This window comes from Gavialis gangeticus, unplaced genomic scaffold (assembly GCF_001723915.1).
Source record: "Gavialis gangeticus isolate Ggan-Ray unplaced genomic scaffold, GavGan_comp1, whole genome shotgun sequence".
In the NCBI taxonomy this organism is placed as follows: domain Eukaryota; kingdom Metazoa; phylum Chordata; order Crocodylia; family Gavialidae; genus Gavialis; species Gavialis gangeticus.
In genome coordinates this window covers 62,113,391-62,132,913 of record NW_017729034.1, presented here as the reverse complement: position 1 = coordinate 62,132,913, position 19,523 = coordinate 62,113,391, and the positions used below count along the sequence as shown (strand labels likewise).

At 38.8% G+C, this 19,523-nt stretch overlaps 1 protein-coding gene across 1 annotated transcript in view; it reads left to right on the top strand.

Annotated features, from left to right (window-relative positions):
- The window catches only part of AFDN (afadin, adherens junction formation factor), a 182,195-nt gene extending 162,678 nt beyond the window's left edge, over nucleotides 1-19,517 (top strand). The window contains exons 29-33 of the mRNA XM_019526929.1: nucleotides 1,621-2,646; nucleotides 9,601-9,729; nucleotides 13,177-13,465; nucleotides 17,624-17,708; nucleotides 19,104-19,517. Of these exons, the coding sequence (XP_019382474.1) occupies nucleotides 1,621-2,646; nucleotides 9,601-9,729; nucleotides 13,177-13,465; nucleotides 17,624-17,708; nucleotides 19,104-19,248 (1,674 nt within the window). The 3' untranslated portion in view covers nucleotides 19,249-19,517. The remainder of the gene's footprint in view (nucleotides 1-1,620; nucleotides 2,647-9,600; nucleotides 9,730-13,176; nucleotides 13,466-17,623; nucleotides 17,709-19,103) is intronic.
- The last annotated feature ends 6 nt before the right edge of the window (nucleotides 19,518-19,523 follow it).

Here is a 19,523-nt window from a genome sequence, read left to right as displayed (position 1 = left end):
TTAATTTGCTGATGGTAATTATAGTTCAGCTTGCCTAGCTGTTTGCAACTTTAGAAAGCTAACCCTGTGTTCTTAACTTCAGTGGTGTAAATTAGTGGTAAAAAGCTAAGGAAAAATTATTATTAGACATTAATACTCCAGATCCCCACAAACAGCAAGTGGCTACTAGATGCCCACACTCTGAGTGGCAGCCAAATTCTGCCAGAGTTTTGATAAAGCGAAATTACTTAGAAGTATGTGTTAGGTGTTTTGTATGTATATGTTAAGTTTTGTTTTTGTTAGTATATGATATGTTTTCATATCAGGGATTTTTAATTTCAAAGCTGATATAAATCAGACTTCAAAAATCTCATAACGATTTTGCTTTTCTACAGCAATAGCTTGTGGGTTTCATTTTTGTTTGAAAAGACTTTTTTTTTGGCAGTTTTAGAATACTTATTGTAAAAGCATATTTTGCTGAATGACCTCTTCCAGATAACTCGTCAATAAGGAAAATTATCACTAGGTTTGAAGGCACTATTTCTGCTGAGTTAGTGGGAGCCATGCTTGTGCAAGTTCCAATAAATTGCTGGCTGACTTAAAATGCCTGTTTTTATTATGTAAATGCACAAGTCATTAGCAAACTGTTTGGCTAGGTGCACTTTCACAATTAATCTGACACAAATAGCTGTGTGTTCAGAGCTGCTGGACTAATAGAGCATAAAAATGCACTCCTTTATCCCAAGGAAGGCATTCTTTTGAGGTCATAGTTAAGGTCATTGGTGCTCCAGTTTTGCTGCTTGTTAGCTTGTACATTCTGTGCTTAATCCCAAGGATTTCATAAAATTTTGAGGTACAAGTATTAGTTTTGAGAAAGATATTTTAGAATTAAGAGGCACAGTCATTGTCATCATGGTTTTGAATATTTTCACATCTAGGGGGGTTTGTAATGGAACGGGACTTTCCTAGCTGGTATACAGTAACTGTACTTAACACTTTTTTGTGCATGATATCTTCAAAATGGTGTAAGGGTACAAACAAAGAAATCCTGAACATCCTCAGGAGACAGGTGAAATTGAGACGTTATCACCCATGTCCCCTCTGACAGTAACAGAGAATGTCTCCAGTTGGAAATGGTGGGGAGGAGCACACAGATGTCCCCTCTCCCCCTCAGCATTCCTTGTATTTGTGTTCAGAAAAGAGAAATGTTTTGACAAGGCAGTTGGAAGCTGAGCTGGAGAGTTAGTGCGCTTGAGTTACTACTGTTCCAGACTGCCTGACCCAATGCGGTTGCATTGGGGAGGAGTTGTTAGGAATAGCCCTGAGAATTTGTGCGATGGGGAAGTTTATTGGCATAAGCTCTGCTTTGTTTTCACCGATTCTCCTGTTGCAGTTTCACAATTGTCTCAGACCTTGCAAAGCCATCCAAGGCTTGTCTGATTTTTAAAAGCTTGAGTTGTTTTGTAATGTTAAGTAACTGAAAGTCTTGGGGGAAACATTCTGGTTATGAAAGTGCTAAACTTTTACCAAAAACTTTTGACTAGTAATAGAAAGACTTCTTGGTAGAACTGCAGTTAGCCATCAATTTTTATTATTGCATATAAATTTTAATGCAGATTGAATGTATTCTATTTTTTCCAGCGTGTGGCTCGTTCTCAGGAAGAACTGCGAGATACAGTTTTCCAGCCAGAGAGGAATCGTTTGGAAGTGGTTATACGGAAGGATGTGGAGTACATTGATCGCAAGTCGGACAGTGATCCGTGGATGAATTCGTCTGTGGATTCCAGCACATCTAGCCAAGAGCATCTGAACCATTCATCCAAACCTATTTCCCCTGGTTCGTGTTTAACTAAAAGTGGACCTGGCCGGTGGAAAACTCCAGCTACCAGCCAGCCGACCCCTGTGGCAGTTTCCCAGCCCATTAGAACAGACCTACCCCCACCACCACCTCCTCCACCAGTGCATTATGCAGCTGAATTTGATGAACTGCAAATGGATTTGCCTCTTCCACCTCCTCCCCCTCCAAACCAGCTAGGAACACCAGCATCTTCCCAGGTAGCTGCTGCAGAACGTAAAAAGAGAGAGGAACATCAGCGATGGTATGAAAAAGAAAAGGCACGTTTGGAGGAAGAACGAGAGAGGAAACGGCGTGAGCAGGAGAGGAAACTGGGCCAGATGCGGGCTCAGCCACTAATTCCTTCTCAGCCTATGGTTCCTCCTGTTTCTGTTCAGCAGGTAAAACCAGAAAAGCCTTCAACATTGCAGAGGTCCCAAGAAACTGTTATTCGAGAGTTACAGCCCCAACAGCAACCCCGCACCATTGAGCGAAGAGATCTGCAGTACATTACCATCAGCAAAGAAGAACTATCTTCCAGTGATAGTTTGTCTCCTGATCCCTGGAAACGGGATGCAAAGGAGAAGCTGGAGAAACAGCAACAGATGCACATTGTGGACATGCTGAGCAAAGAGATTCAGGATCTTCAGAACAAGCCCGATCGCACAGCAGAGGAGAATGACCGCCTACGCAAACTCATGCTTGAGTGGCAGTTCCAAAAACGACTTCAGGAGTCAAAGCAAAAGGATGAAGACGATGACGAAGAAGAAGAAGATGATGATGTGGATACCATGCTAATTATGCAGCGGCTGGAGGCTGAAAGAAGAGCAAGGGTAAAAGTGGGGGTAATTCTTTCTAGACACAAGTGTTTTATTGTAAACTTGTATTGCAATATTCCTACCCCAAATTAGAACATACCACAAGATAGAGGAGAACTGGACTTCTGATGTCCCTGTCTTTCATTACTTACAAATTTACTAAGGAAAAGTGCTCCAAGGTACTTTTATTTTATCATTGAGATTGTGGATTATAAAAGTGTCCTAAATTACTAACTGCAGAGCTTCAGCTGGAAATGGACACTTTTTTTGGGGGTAGGAGAGGATATTCTTTTTGGGGAAATGGCATTCTCCAGTAGGTAGGCTGTTAAGTTTGGTTGGGAAGAATTAGCTGTAATTCCTTTAAAGTAACACCCTCCACTTTGTTTCCTGGTGGTTTTGGTTTTAAATTTGGTAAGATACATTCTGAAGATCTTGAGGGAGGGGAACTGAAAAAAGGAAAGTGTTTCTTTATGTATTTTATTTAACTCTTTGTGGCTTCTTTACTTGAGGCCAGGGTATTTGCAGCTGTTAGATGAAATATAATTAGATTGTATCTAGTTTTAAAGTCTTTGCTGTGTTGGCTGCAGATAAGCTTATCTGCTAAACTTCTTGTTTTCTATCCTCACTGAGAAGTCATTTCCATAAAGAAGCTGTATTTTTCTTTTTATGATTAATAATGCAATACATTAACAGATGTACAGGTTAACAGTTATTAACTTAAAAAAAGCCATCTCCTTAGGACCTTGAACATGTCTTTTCAGAAGTTGACCTAAAACTCCAGGATAAACAAATAAGTAGTCTCACTAACTAAAAATATTTATGCATGTTTGCTTGACCTTCAAGAATGGCTGTCAATTTTAGAAGAGTATTTGACTTAAGGATTTGGCAGCTTGGTTTGCTAACCCTGGGTGGGTTTGGAGGGTTTTTTTGCACTTGCCATGGTTTGTGGTGTTACATTTTTCTTGTGGAGAACTTCATTTTTGTTTGAGACATGTTGCACTTGCAAAGTGGTGAAAGAAGACACTAAATATATCTTCGGCGAAGCACTTCTGCTAATTCTCAGCATTGCTAATGCTGTGATTCTCGCTTAAAAATCCATGGGCATAAAAATCCATGTAACTGCCATTTGCTCAAAAAAGCTTTAACATTTTATTGTAACTTTGACTTACAAAGCCATGTGTCATTAAAAGGCTTTGTAGATAAACTTAACATAGGGTTCTTTTCCATAAGCATTTAATGTAAATATTAGTCATGGGTGAAGTTCTTTCAGTGTTTTAGAGTATTGGTGGTTTTATACTTTTCCAGTGCAAAATATAATAGGTAAAAAGTCCTACAGAGACTGAAATAAACTTTGCTTAATCTCTTTTTTTTAAAAGAAGAGCTGCACTTCTTTTGCATTATCTGCCTGTATTGCTAGAGGTGGCATAAGTAGAACTGCAGAAAGATAAATCATTAGCAGAGCATCCAAAATGGTTAATATAAATCCCTTAAATCCATTTGTGTATTTGGATTTTCACTGTTCCTTGGGTTCAGCAGTATAGTATGAAAGTCTTCAATTTCTCTTGCTTTTAAATCTTTCTAAATCAGCTAAACTAACAAATCAAAGGAAAATGCTTTTGGCGTATCAGAAATCTAAACTTACCTTTATTTTCACTGTGCATCTTTCTTTTTTCCTTATTACCTGCAGCAGACTGCTGTGCCAGCAATCTCTGTTCTAGATTTGGTATGTTTGTTTCTTTCTCTTCAATATACCTTCTCTGCCTTGTTCGGTTTTATTAATAATGATCCAATATGCATTGGATGTTGTCTTTGCCATATTTGGGGTGATCTAAATTGAGGTGTGATACAGTAAATTAATTGTAAGCATGTATTTGAATGTTTCCAGGTCTGTGCAATTTACTGCTTTCCCTGCTTCTCTCCTTCTAGTGGTTGTGTTTTGATTGTGCTTTGAGTTGTTTGCAGCTGTGATCTAATATAAAACTGCTTATTTGATATTTCTGTAAAACTGTAGATTCATAAAAACTTACTGAGAAGTTCAAGGAAAGAAACTACAGGGTGAGGTTTTTCTCAGTTTAGTTTTAAACCATAGAAAAGCTTCCCCCCTTTGTACAGATATAATGAAATTGTTCTAACGGTTGTACACAAGATATTTAAATTTAGCAAGTCCATAAATGTATTTGGTCTGTTTATCCTAGAGGTCATATTTCTATCTTCCTGTGTGCAATGACTTTGTGTACTGATTAAGCTTCCATGTTAATCTCTGAACAATATTTTACTAATTTCTTGAGGGGTTGGGGATGGGGATTCTTCAAATAGAAATGAGATGCTAACTCCAGAGAACCAGCTTCTGAACTAGTATCTCAGCCTTCTCTTGATATCTATGTGGATTCAGTTTTTTACTTCCCTCTTCTAAATTCACTTAAAGAATACTGTCCACCAGTCAGACCCATTCTCTTGCACATTTAAAAATTAAAGATAAACAGTCCCTTGTAAATAATTGCATAAACTGGGGCAGTACTGGCTAGACTAGTGACTAAAGCTGCATTTATTGCCAGCACTGGAAATAGATGGAGAATAAAAATAGTTTTGTGTTTTTCTTTAGAGAAGAAACTCACACCTTCAAAAAGTATTACTGTATAGTTGGGCCTGATAGTAATCTGAACACAGTTCACATGTCTGAGCCAAGGTTTGGGGCTGCAAGTCTTGTAAATATAATCATCTGCACCACTCAAAACAAAGATATAATTAAAAAAAAAATTGGCATTGGAATACTTGGACTACAAATTATGTTTTATAGAAACAGTTTATAAATGCATGCTTCAGACAACTTGTTTCATATTTCTAAAATGTTCATTACATCTGGCTCCAGATTATTATAACTGGTACAAACAGTTTGAGAGTTCTCTGGCAGCAGCAAAAACAGATGAGGTTTCTCACTTTTCTAATTAGCAGCTCATTCAGAAATGTTGTGGATTTTCCAGCTTTCATTGTTGCCAACTTCTTAGTTTTTTTTTTCTTTACCATGCAGCTTATGATATTTGATGTGTTTCTTAAATCCCCAGTTCTTGGAGTCACGTGACTTGTGATTAATATCAGATTTATTTTTTAAAAAGCAAGTTTCTATTCCTTGTTGTTCTGAAAAAGAGCTTGAAAATATTAATTCTAATGGGTAAAAGCCAAAAGGCAGTTTAAACAAGCCCAAGATTTATTTTTATATATTTACTTCTAGTTTTCATCATTTTTAAACTACCATGAGTTCTTGAGCCTTGGCATATTTTAAGTGCTTGGGAATAACAATACTGAAATTTAGCCATCTAAGTTGCGTTTTCTTGTCTTTCTACCCCATCCATGTATACATTCATAGCTGTCTGATTTCTACAGGAAAGTTAATTTGTAGGGGACCTGTTGTATTTTTTAAGATGACCTGAACGTATTTAATGAAAATGTAATTGTCACTTTTTATTATACTTTTCCTTTTAGGCTCCATAGGCCATTATTGATTTTAACCCAGTTAAAATAAGCAACTTACCTCCTGCCATTAGTAGCTGTATAAAGATAAATATAAAATCTTATAACTTAAAAAAAATGTTCCTGTCCCTGATTGAGCGTTGTTAGTATCTAGAATTTTAAAGCCATGTGCACACCAGCTATTCCATGAATAAAGCCCATCTCCTAATATATCAGGTTTTATTTTTTCCCCCTTGCATTGTCACGTGAGGGAGTTCTAGGCTGTCTAATTCAAAATTAGATAGATGATCTGTTAAGGCTGCATATTTTGTTCATAAGCATGTCTCACTCAATACCTTGCGCTTGCTGGCTAAATTCATGCTTATCACATGACAGCAGTAACATATCATAGGCATCTGAAGAACTGCTTTTTCTGTATTTTATTAGGTAAACATGATACTTTGGCAAAAGCACTGAAAGGAGAGTCAACTTATGTTTTCATATTTGTTACATGTAATGAATGTGTCCTTGTCTCTTGAGCAGTACTGCAGGTCTCAATAGTACGTTGCTGGGTGTCCCTTTTAGTGATACAGAATGGAGGCAAGACAGATTTCTAAAATAAAAATATAATAATTTCGTTTAGAAAAGCCTTATGTTTAAGATGTTCAAACTAATCTATGGTGGTGCAATTGCAAGAGTCATTTGGATATAACTGGGACTAGTGGTTATATATTTTCCTTATACTGTCTTGAAAATTCAGCAGTTGAGTTGATTTCACTCCCCGCTTGAGGGTTAGTATAGCATTGCCATTGTATACGATCACAAAAACTAACTGCTTCAAGCAGTATGGCATGCTTTGACAACCCAACAGCCCTTTCTTCATCTGTGACGGCTGCTAAATAGAAGCTAGTTGTCTGGGGCATAAGGGACAGTGTCCTCCTATAGTGGTCCCTCAGTCGTCTCCCCCTTAAGCCTTATATATCATTCTTGGCCTGTTTTCTAGGATATAGGCCTAAAACTGCCTCTGACGGCTGGACCATTCCAACCTGATGCAGCGTTCTCTCCAAAATTATCATGGTTAGCATGTTGACAACAGTTCCCAAATTGGCAGGTTGTGTATTTTTTATTCCCATTTTCCGGTTAGGTGTGTTCATTTACAATCTCAAGAAATTATACTTCAGTCTGTCCTCTTTTCACCTCCTTTTACTTTTACATTTCACTTCGTATCATTTTGCTCGAGCTCCTTTTCCTAAGGTGCTTTAAACAGTGAAGGATTTCTCTATACTTTTGCAATATCTTGTACTTCTATTTTCCTTTTGAGTGGAAAGTATCTGTATTATTTCAGTCTCTTTCTCTGGATTTTTCACTTCTTTCCTTCTACATTATCTTTTGTTTTAAAAAATAAGAATATGTAAAGTGGAGACTTGTATTTAAAAAAAATTAAGGGAAGGGGAAAAGAACTTATTTTAAAGAGTTTTTAATTAATAACGGTAGTTGTTTTCTTCCCTTCTGTCCTGATGTAATTGAATACATTAAGCCTTCTGTTTTATCTTTGTGTAGTCTTGAGCCAAGAACTACAAAAGAGATTTCCTTTAGAATGAGAAATTAATTTCTTATAACTGGCATGCGTATGTAGCATCCTTTGACATATATATTTCTCAAACGCCTGCCTATATGAACAGTAATTTTTATTTCATTTAAACATTGACTTGCTTTATAGTGAAAATTCAATTAAAAGTTCTTTAAGGACTCGTACACTTAATGTATTTTGACCATAAAATCGGAGGCATTCTCAGCTTTAAAATGCAAGCTTGTAATCAGCTGACATGTAAGGGTAAACGAGACATTAGGCTTCTATAAAGGGCGCTATGTAATATCTAGAAAACCAGAAACATGCAAGTAATTTCAGTTTGGGAAGCATGTTAGGGACAAAAACATTTAAGAAAAAAATCATGTAAATGCAAAACTGACTGTTTACAACGAGGTCATTTTTAATGGAATATTGTTGGGGGGGGTCTTTCAAATGTTAAGTAAACTTTTTGGTAAGAAATGTATGGTTGTACATCTGGCAACTACAGTTTTCTGGAACAATACAAGGGTCAAGATTAAGAAAAAGTATTGTAAAATTAGGATGCTTTCAGGCAGTATGGAGATGTACCCAGTAGAACGAGGGGGTCTTCTTCATATGCGTGTATTCTTCTACTAATGTTAATGAGAGTTATATATTCTAATGGAAAATGGGGAGGAAAAAATCAAAACCCTTGCATGGAGATTCCCCTCAGAAATATAATGGTTTCAAATTTAAATTGTCCAACTACTTCTGTGACTGCTTAATGTGCATAAAACATTTGGTTAGGATTAAGAATAGACTGAATATATTTAGCAGTAAACTACATAAACGGATCACAACATCTTTTAAAAACAGAAGTAAAATCAAGGTAATTTTGTGCTCAGTTTAAAAAAAATTCATAGCAGTAAGAAATGGATTCACATGCAAGTGCCAGGTAATTTCTGTACTCAGTTGTTATCCCAATAACTACACTTGCCATCATAGACAGGTCTTAGACAAAATCACTGAACCTATACAGACATATTTGGAGTGGTGCTAATTTTTGTGATTGATTGTCCTGCTTACCTGATAGCTCTTACAGCTCTGTCTAGCTTACTAGACATTAGTCTGTGAACTGTGTCATTCAGGTATCTTCATCTTTTTTGCCTCATTGTCCATTTGCCTAGTGGACATCTGCATGTCTGAGGGGTGGGGTGTGGGATTCATTTATCTTTAAGAATATTTGTAGACGTGTTGCATAAGCCTGTTACTTAAATTGATTGACATTTTTACTAATGTCATGATTTTTCCAATGCTTTCATCCTAATGCAAAGTGAAAAACGAGTTGGTTGTTGGAACTATGAGCTATTGGTTCCAAGTGTTTGATTTCACGTAACTGTGAAATAAGATGGTTACTGAGGTAGTCTGGAAAGTAAGTCGTGCCTCAGTCACTTTCTGATTTCAGGTACTGTACCAGAGTAGGGAGTCGATGTGCATTTTTACAGTGATACTGGGATGGTAGATGGCTTTTAATGGAATTCAGCTCCTTTTTAGGTGCATTGTAAAATTGTCCGTAATTACAAATGTAATGGGAAATAAAGCCTGAGAGATGCTGTCGAATCTCTTGCCTCCCAAAGTCCTCTCTGGTTGGGTACAGCTGCAGCACTGTCAAGCAATGAAAAGAAACCAGTAAATTCCTTCCTATGCTTTTCTTGTCCTTTATGTGCCACAAATAGAAATTCTGTGTGTGGTGTTTCTGTTTGTTTAGGCATTGTTTTTAGAAACTTTCAGGCAAAGCATAGTGTACTTAATCACTGCTGGACAGTTGAAAGCGGTGTTGATTTAATGTATCAGCAAAGTAGTATGTGGTATTGGACTTGTTTACATGAGCAAGGTGTACGCGCACACTCTCTCATATCCAGGGGAAGTTGAATTTATAAAAAAAATTAAAGGCATGTTTTTGTTAGTTACAGGATGAGGAGCGCCGACGGCAGCAGCAGTTGGAAGAGATGCGTAAACGAGAAGCAGAAGATAGGGCCAGGCAAGAAGAGGAGCGCCGGCGACAGGAGGAGGAGCGAACCAAGAGAGAGGCTGAAGAAAAGGTTATGGTCTTCTGAGTGCAGCAAGGATTCTTTGTAGGCTTCAACTGCTTAGCCTGACCACTAACAATTTGGTTTTGGGGGAGGGGGAGGTGAATACATTAACAAAACAATAACATTCACGGCCCGAGTCCTTGTCCCATCCAAAATAAAACGCAGAACCTAAATTACTATTCAAGCCCATCATTTCCTGGCTTGGAATTCACTGATAACTCAACTCAACAGACACCTAAGCCTCCACTTGCCCTCTGAGCTTGGCTGTTTCTGCTAGAATTTACCTTCAGAGCCTTCTCTACCTTAGCTTCTTGGTTTCCTCTGTCCCTTGGGGACACTTCCATGTTCTTGGATAGTGATTGACCTAATGAGCGTACTAGTAATTGAGCCTATGACTGTATGCTATATTGGTGACCTTATGACACTTCACTGAAATTCTGTTCTTAGAAGCAGAAACAAAAAAAATGACTTTTCTTAATCTAGTAGACTTTTAAAGACTATGTTTTTGCTTTAACATAAACAGTTTTATAGGGCTCAGAGATGGGAATGGTGGAAGAAACATTCTTTTGTATTTTTATAACATTTGTTAGAACCAGGAAAAAAACAAAATTAGGATTTGGCTCTTTCCTGTAGGAAGTTTGATTATAGTAGATGTTGTTGTGTTGGGAAATTGGATCACTAAGATTTTGAAGTTTACTTCAAAAATTTGGAATTTGACATTCCTTTAAATTCTATGTATACATTTTGAGAAGTTTGCCATAACATATTTAGAAGATATATCCCCTTATTGAGACTTAATACTTGTGGCATAAATATTCAACTGCACCAGAGAAAGGACAGTTCTGTTTCTTCCTGTTAACACCTGGGACACTAATGAAATTGCAATTTTTAGAAGAAGGGAAAGGATATTTTAATACTTACAGGAGCACCTACTGGAAAGATGCAGTAAGAAAAGAATAACAAGTTCTAGATCTCTTCAGTGACATAGAAAACAATGCACCAATGAAAAACGGAAGAAAACATAGGAAATGGTGACAGATCCATCATTTGGGTCACTTGTAACTGGATTCCCCAGAGTATTGAGGCATATACCAGAGGAAATAGTTCTGATGTGGTGGAGGGTAGATTCAGTTTGATCAGTAGATCTTCTCCATTTCTAACTGCAGTGTTGTTCAAGTTGCTGAAAGGCAACTTTTCATGACTGACAAATTTGGTCTTTAGCAGAGACAGTGGTGTACCTGACAGCTGAAAATTCATTGACATCCAAGTGCTACAAAGCCTTTATACAGGGGGAAAAGATGTCTTGTTCCCAGCCAGAGCAAGAGTTGATAGGATCAGGCTCCCTTAATTACAAAATAAGTCTGTATGCAGGTAATACAGGTCTGAGAGATGTCAGTCCAGAATTGAACATCTTTGTTACAGAACCATAAAAGCCTTTTAAATTGAAAAATTAGAAGGGAAATTTAGTATCATAGTGCTTAGGGTCGGAAGGGACCTAAACAGATCATCAGGTCCGACCCCCCGCCCCGGGCAGGAACGGGTGCCAGGGTCATAACACCCCAGCCAAATATCTGTCCAGCCTCCTCTTGAGGACCCCCAAGGTAGGAGAAAGCACCACCTCACTTGGGAGCCCTTTCCAGAGCCTAGCAGCCCTAACTGTAAAGTAATGTCTCCTGATGTCCAGCCTGAACCTTCTCTCTAACAATTTGTGGCCATTATTCCTAGTAACCCCCAGTGGTGCCTGGGGGAACAGAGCCTCCCCCAATTCCTTCTGGGCCCCCCGGTGAGTTTGTAAACGGCCACCAGATCCCCTCTCAGCCTTCTCTTGTGGAGGCTGAATAGGTTCAGGCCCTTTAGCCTCTCTTTGCAGCCTCTCTTGACCATCAAGTGGCCCTCCTGGACCCTCTTGGAGTGCGGCACCCAGAACTGGACATCAGTTTGCCTATGGTAGGGGTACCCAGCAGGTCCAAAGATAATAGAAGTAAAATAGCAGTGTAGTAGTGTGCATTATTAGACCTGTTTGATTTTTAGGGTTGCCCAACCCTCAGTATAGATCAGGGCTATTCAGCTTGCAAGCAGCCAGGGTCCACATGCCCTATGGGCTGCAAAAGTAAGGACTGCATGCTGCATGCCGTAGACATGAGCAGGTAAGTGCCCCCCAGCCCACTGTACCACATGCAACTGGGCAAATACTCCCACCTGCATTGCAGATGGACAGGTGCTCCTCTGGCTGAGTGGGCAGATGCTCCTACTCCACTATGCAGGAGGGCAGGCACCTCCTCCCACTGCCCCGGTGCAGTACCCTGCCTTACCTGGCACTGCAGGCAACCCTCCCTACCCCCCAATAAGTCAGGCGGCAGAATCCAAGGGGAGGAGGGAAGGTCCCAAGCCACCAGCTACGGTGGCAGCTGGAGCAAGGAGCTGTAGTGTCCAGGTGGGAGCCAAGAGACTGCCTGTTGTTAACCCCTCTGTGCACTGCCAGTTGGACAGCTCTGGTAATGGTGAGTTTTGCTGTGGCCCCATAGAAACAGTAAGGGCATGATATTTTTCTAAGAATTTGTAGGGGATGCTTTAACAGAGTCATTAATGATAGGATTTAAAATCCTGTTTTTAGGATTTTATAAATTTATTTTAAATAATACGTTTTAATAAAAACAATTAAATTGCAGGACCTTAAGGTTGTCCGTGCAATAACATCTTTTGGAGCAGCAGGACGTTGACCAGTGTGGTTCCCCTGTTTTATCTGTGGCAGGTTAGGGTGTTATGTCTTGTGACTGTCTGGGTTGACACTGTAATTTTGCTCTTGGGTTGGGTAACGGATTTATATGGAATGGTTTGGAAAGGGATGATTTAGCCTCATGGAAGGGGACTACTGGACTAGATGAGCTCTGGAGGTCCCTCTCAGCCCTACTTTTCTGTGATTCTATAAAAGATATTTTTCTAATATTTTTGCACTGTTAGTCAACTCCGAAGTTCTTGATTAACCTACTCTTCAGTAGAGAGAAGGCACAGTTGTACTCTGACAAAGTTCCTGGTCATTTTTTCTAACTCTTAGACTTCTGCTGTTTTGGTGAATATTTACTTTATCAGTGTGTGAAATTCTGGGATTTGACATTCCTTTAAATTCTACGTATACTATTACTTTTTTAATATCAGTGAAGGGAGAATGCTATTAGTAAATATAGGTTCTTTACTTTGGACACAAGTACACTATTAGCCTCAAGTATGTAGCGAGTCTAGAAATAACTCAAAATTGACATTGTTACAAGACCATTTGGTCATTTTTTACTATAGCAAATGTATTCTGTATACCATTAGGTATGGCTTCATTGCTTATTGCTAGAGAAGAAGGAAGAAAAATTTGTTCGCTACTTTGTGGAGGAAAAATTACATCTATCCTGTATGTAAATGTCCTCTGTTTTCTGACAACTGCTTTTGTTTCCTGTGGACCTACAGAGGCGACAGGAAGAAGGGTATTACAGTCGCTTGGAAGCTGAAAGGCGCAGGCAGCATGATGAGGCAGACCGAAGATTACTGGAATCTGACGAGCCTGGTCTGTACAGACCTCCACTTCCACGGGAATATGAGCTCCCACCCCCAACCCTTTCATCTAATGCTCCTCCTCCCCCACCTCAGCGAAACACCTCTTACCTCAAAACACAGGTCCTCTCCCCTGACACGCTTTATACTGCCAAGTTTGTTGCATACAATGATGATGAGGAGGAGGAGGATTCCAATCTAGCAGGTCAGGATAAGTACTCCAGCACAAGAAAATCTTATGGTGACCTTCCTCCTGCCACCCTTAAGCCACAGCAGCCCTCCCGCCAGCCGCACCCAGTTTCAGATGGCATCTTTCTTTCCAACTCATTCCAGCCACCCTCTGTCAATGCCAACAGTACTACCACCAAAACAAGTCAGCCCCCACCCCCACCACACAAACCAAGTTTCTTCCAGCCCAGCAGCTCGAAAGGTAGAGATTAACAATGAAATAAGTCTCTTTCTCTACAAACCTGTCTGCACATTTCCCACTCTGGTGTTTGTAGATATAATCACTATATTCTTACTGTGGTGATTTAACTGAAAATTCTGATGTCCGTGTGAATTCTCTGATTTTGTAGATGTTTGAATCCAGGGCTGTCCAACTGGTGGCTCGCCGGCCACATGCGGCCCATGGGGCATTATCATGCAGACCCTGGGCTCCTGCCGGACAGCTGCTCTCCCTGTCACTTGGGCTACTGCTGCATCTGGGGTCTCTAGGTTCCCCCTCCCTCCCTCAGCTTTTGCTTCTTGCTCAAGCCCCAGGAGGTGGGGAGGCACAGCTCACTGTGTGGTGCAGCAGTAAAGCGGAGGTGGCCACTGCCCATGTCCATAGTGCGAAGAGTGGGGTTGGGGGCACTATCTACATATGTAGTGCAGGAGTTTGAGGGGAGAGAGGGGGCATGTTGGGCAGCAAGTGATGGGGGGGGGCCCTGAGGCCCGTGCCTCTCACTGATGTGGCTTCTGGGGTAGTAGCCCCCAGCTCCGTAGAAGTTGGACAACCCTGTTTTATAATCTGTCAAATTTCTTTATTCTTTGCCAAACTCTGATTTAAAAGAAAATCTCATGTTTCAGATTATGAAGGAAAAAATCATTTTGATTAATTGTTACTTGACCATTTGAAAGTACTGTTGGTTTTGGCTTTAATTTTGTACCTTCCAATAATCATTTCTTGTTTTATTTGGTTGACCACTGTGTGCTTATGGCTTCTATACATGTGTTCCATGAACATAAGAAATATATTTTCTGGTTGGTTAATGGTGGGAGCTTATCTTCTGCCCTCTTTTTAGTACAAAAGGGATTCTTTTTCTAACTAAAATGTGTGCAAATGGCTTTAAAGGGCCTTCATATGCTTGTAATTCTTAATCAAGTCCATGGTAACCTTCAGGGCTCAGATACAATACAAACAATATTCCAGGCAGCTTCCAGTGGTCACAATATTTCTGCTTTGTGTAGTACAGGTTACCTTGTAACTGAAAGCAATAGCTTAATCTCCATCAAAATGCCTTAGTTTCAGTTCTTCCTCAGTCCCCACATTGGCCATGTTTCTGTCTCCTCTTCCCCTTATAATACAAATAAGCAATTACAGTGGTAAATAAAAGCCTAATTAACAATTTAATTCCATTAATTTCAACAACATGCAGCATTCTGAGAGCACTAGATTTTCTCTTCTAACTGTTCTCAGCCTTGGAAGTTAACATGGACTGAAGTTCATTGTTAAAATTTGGACTTACCAGTTAAGAGAAAATTTGTAACGTATTTATTCTTCTCTTCAGTGTGTCCATGTGGATAAGTGTGGACATAGTTTGTGAACATGAAATCGGATTATTTTTGAGTAGCGGTATCCCTTGGGTCCTTCTCTTAGTTCAGTGCTGCTTTCTGCTCCTCATCAATGGCAAAAAGGCTGAGTGGCCATTACTGTCCCTCAGTGCCTGGAGAAAAATGAGGCAGCAAAGTGGAATTTGGCTAGTGTCTGACCCGCTTTTCATACTTCCAGACTCATCCTTTTCTCAACTAGTTTTGAAGACAAACCCAATTTACTTTCCTTGACTTCTGCTTCCTTTTAATTTGGGTGTTCTGAGGAAGTATTGTAGCTGGCCAACCCTTTGTCATTACACAGGACAAAGTGGCCTTGGAAAAATATGCAGGCACTAAGACTTTAAAAAGTCTGATATGCGTGCTCATGAGCATCTACAGTGGGATCTGTACTTACTATAGCCTCCTGAAAAAGTGCAGTTACTGAAGGGAAAGTAATTATTACTTTTTTTGCAAATGTGGTTCCACATTAGAAGCAGTTGGACTCAAGCTGCTGAGACCCACATATGGCTGTTGTTTCAAATTAATATGAGCCAAAGGAAAGCAGCTTTGTAATCAACGTAAGCTTATTTAAAATATGGCAAATAATATTGTATTTCTTTTATCTCTTTAAAGTACCTTTTCCTTTTTCTGTACTTGAAATTGTCAATTGCAGCTAATTTGGGATTAGGTATAAAACCAGGTTTTGTATCTTTACATATAGGCTTAAAGAATGCTGTAAATTCCTTTGCTTATTTGGCACTTTGAAGCCACCATATGAATAAGTTAAGTAACTAAAATTGTTATTCACTAATCATCCCTAATGCACTCCTGTCTCTCTGTAAAACACTAAAACCCTTGCCCTTTAATTATATTTCCCAATCTTACATTCTTCTGGTTTTTCATGCATTAAAGGAAAAGAGGAACCTCAAGAAGGTGACACGCATTTTAATGATGCTTTGTTTTTCAATAAATAGTTAAGAGGACAGTTTGTAAGTCAAAAGGGAAAGGGAACACAGCACTATGACACTTCACTTGTAATAATCTTTACACATAAAAAAGCATTTTGAGTACTTCTATTCATACTTTAAAAAAACTATAGGAACAGGCTAAATAGTTCACTTGATTGCTCCAGCATCTATGAAGACTGCCTGTGTAACATACAAAGCCATTTGCACAAAAAGTAGATTCACTATGCTGCTTGTCATATTTCCATCTCACTAGCCCTATAACATTACTGTCCTTTATAGCTCTTCTGTTATGAATGCTAAGACTGGTAGACAGACCATGCTTCTGCAAACTGCACTCTCCCACCTTCTTCCACTGGTTTGCCTAAAGGATTATTTTAAAAAACTGGCTCCATTACTTTGGGACTGAGAGTCTGAGCAGTTTTAATGAGGCAGATGCAAGTAAGACCTCAAATTTAGATGGATGCTAGTAGTCAAAAATGGTATCTTGGTCTGAACAAGGCAGTTACTTATTTCTTCAAAACATTTCAGTTATGTTTTTTATGTGGTTTGTGTTACAACTTTATAGCTCAAAATATTTGTCTAATCCACACATGCACGTGGCCTCTAATAAATATATTTGTTAAATTGATCTGGCAGAGAAATACAAACAAGTTATTTTTTTATTCCCCCCTGAACTCTTAATCTTCTAATTACTTGAAGTTCAAAATTTACCTGTGGAAGAAGAGTAAGAATAAGTTTCTTCCTGTAGAGGGAAGGTCACAAGACATTACATTTACAATGTCAAGGGACCAAAAATGGAAATCTGAAAACAAATTTGAGAATCATACAATTATTTTGACTGGCTGCCTAATGATACAGATAATTGAGAAAGCATAATTAAAAGCTGACTCTAATGTCAAAAAATGTTGATTTGGGATTAAATCTGTTTAGTCTTGTGATCTTTTGGAGTGTACTTATATTCTCTATTGAATCTGTGTATCTTAATGTCTGAACTAAATCCAAAGGTGCAGTGCTGCAAGGTGTTTGCATGCAAAACAGAGAAGCACAGAAATGGGAGATTGAGTCATACTTGGTAGTACAGTTTACCAAGTTCCCAAATATTTTCAAAACCTAACTAAAAGATTAATCTGAGTAGAGGAATTGTCATAATAGGATATTCAGATGTGTGGGCTACACTTATCATAGCTGTAAATGTTAGTTTTAACCTGACGAGCCCTGCAGAAAAAGTGTAGATTGCATTATAGGTCTTTTCTTTAGCCCCCTTTTAAGTATCTTGTATTTCTGCATTATAATAAATAAACTTCAAGATATCAAATGCTTATAAAGTTATTTATCTCATGGTTTGTTTTAAATACAATGCACGTTTTACCTTTAATTTTTATTTGTGAAACAAAAGTAGTCTGTGAAAGAAATAATTATTCTTGCAATTTCGACAGGCTCTTTAACACTTTTTCAGTCCTTTTTAACAATATAGGAATAATTTACAAGAGTTTGTCTTCGAAGAGCACTGCACCTTTTGAAAAATAAACCTGAAAGCTTTATATCTGGCAATAAATATCCTTCAACTGTTATTTTTAATTCCTTTTTTTTTTTTTAATAAGGACCAAATTCTTACACTGGATCTACAGGAGCAACTGTTGGAGCCCAGGAACTTTATCGGGATCCAAGAGAAAAAAGATCTAAAAGGTGAAATAAAGCTATACTATGCCGGTTTACTATTTTATTTGTATTCATTAGCTGTTGATTTCTGGATTCTTTTTTTAATCCTACTCATATAATGACTTCCAGTGGTCCTCTAAATCTAGAAAAGAGATTTTCAGAGGAAGAGCTTTAAAAATGAGCAGGACATTTTAAGGAGTTCTGGAATTTGTTCTGGAATATCTCAGATTATTACAGAATAGATCTTGGTTTTATACAACACTTCTTCCATACTTCTGGTTATCTGAAGTACTTCTTTTAGAGTAGTGAACTCAGTTGGTGCTGACTATGAGCTAATTTTTTTACTCCTTCAGCCAGGCTTGATGATTTGCAGGTCTGCACTGGTCTTTTTGGGTGCTTATAAAATGGCCCATGTAGCTAACAATCTGTGTAGTACATGCGTATGGTAGGACAGGCTGGCATGGCACCTTGGAATGGCTTCATAGAGGCATGGGCTTTTGTTAGGCAACAGCCTGGGATTCTTAGCTTCTGAACCAGTTAATCTCTAAGGTGCCACCTGCCCTAGCTTCTGTCTGTAGGCCAGCACAGCTAATGACTTCTGTATGCATTGTACATACATGTATGGCTAACTTAGCTGTTATACTGAATATATTGAAGTTGCAAAAGTACAAGACATGTAGCTTAGTCCTTTACATCTTGTCTGGTGCAAAGGAGCTACAGCAGCTACTGTACACTTTCTAAAGTACACAAAATGGAGCCAAGACATTGAGCCATAAGTACAGTATAGCTGACTGGATCAGGATCAGTGTTCCAGGTGTACAGGCAGGCACAGATGGGAAGAGGACACCAACAGAACAACAGTATCTTAGAGTCCACAAAGATGATGATGGAAATAGTCAACCAGAGAGTTAGGTAGTATCAAAGGATGAAGATGGGGAAAGACTGAAGAGCTTAGGCCATGTCCACATTTTAGATTTCTGCCAGTAGAGCAACGTCAGATAGAGACATGGGGTTTCTATGACACTTCTGTACCAGCAGAAGGCCTAATGTAATGCATAGAGGCACAAATTAGTATACCTAATTTTGCTTGCCAGGCCAGTCTGAGCAGTACTGATAAAAGCATGTCTCAGCAATATTGGTAACATGGCTGGGTCTTTGTTTACCCCCTTACGCCTTGCGAAGTATGCAAAGTAGCAATTGATTTCGTCCACGTGTCTGACAATCGGAGAAGGTTATCAGTAACCCCATTGGCTTATCTAAATGATTGTACTGGTACTGTTGGCGCTAACAAACCTTACAAAACATGAACCTAAACTTCCATTAGTTAGGCAGGTGTACTGTTGGCTAAGTCATCTGGCCTAAGCTTTTAAATGAAAGAAAATATGAAACAAGACCTTGTAACAAATGTTTTTTTTCTTCCAGTCAAGATACTGATGTACCTGGAGCACCAGAGAACCTGACGTTCAGAGAACGCCAGCGTCTTTTCTCACAGGGCCAGGATGTATCCAATAAAGTAAAGGCTTCTAGGAAATTAATGGAACTGGAAAATGAACTAAACACAAAATAAGACAAAAGGCACCTTATCTCATGTAATGGAAAAGTCTCTAAGAGAATGAGGTGGGGCACAGGGGCTCTTTTAGAAGACAGGAAGGAGGGTATTTTCTGTAAAGAGTGAGTTTGATTCCTCTATAACTCAGACTGTTAATTGAAATTTAGAGATGTTGCAATAGCAAGAAAACTGATTTACTTTACCAAGAGTTTGTGGTTTATACATTTAAAGCACTGTACAATTCTAATTATATGAATCACGTGAAGGTAACTTTTTTTTCCTTTTGTTTTTTT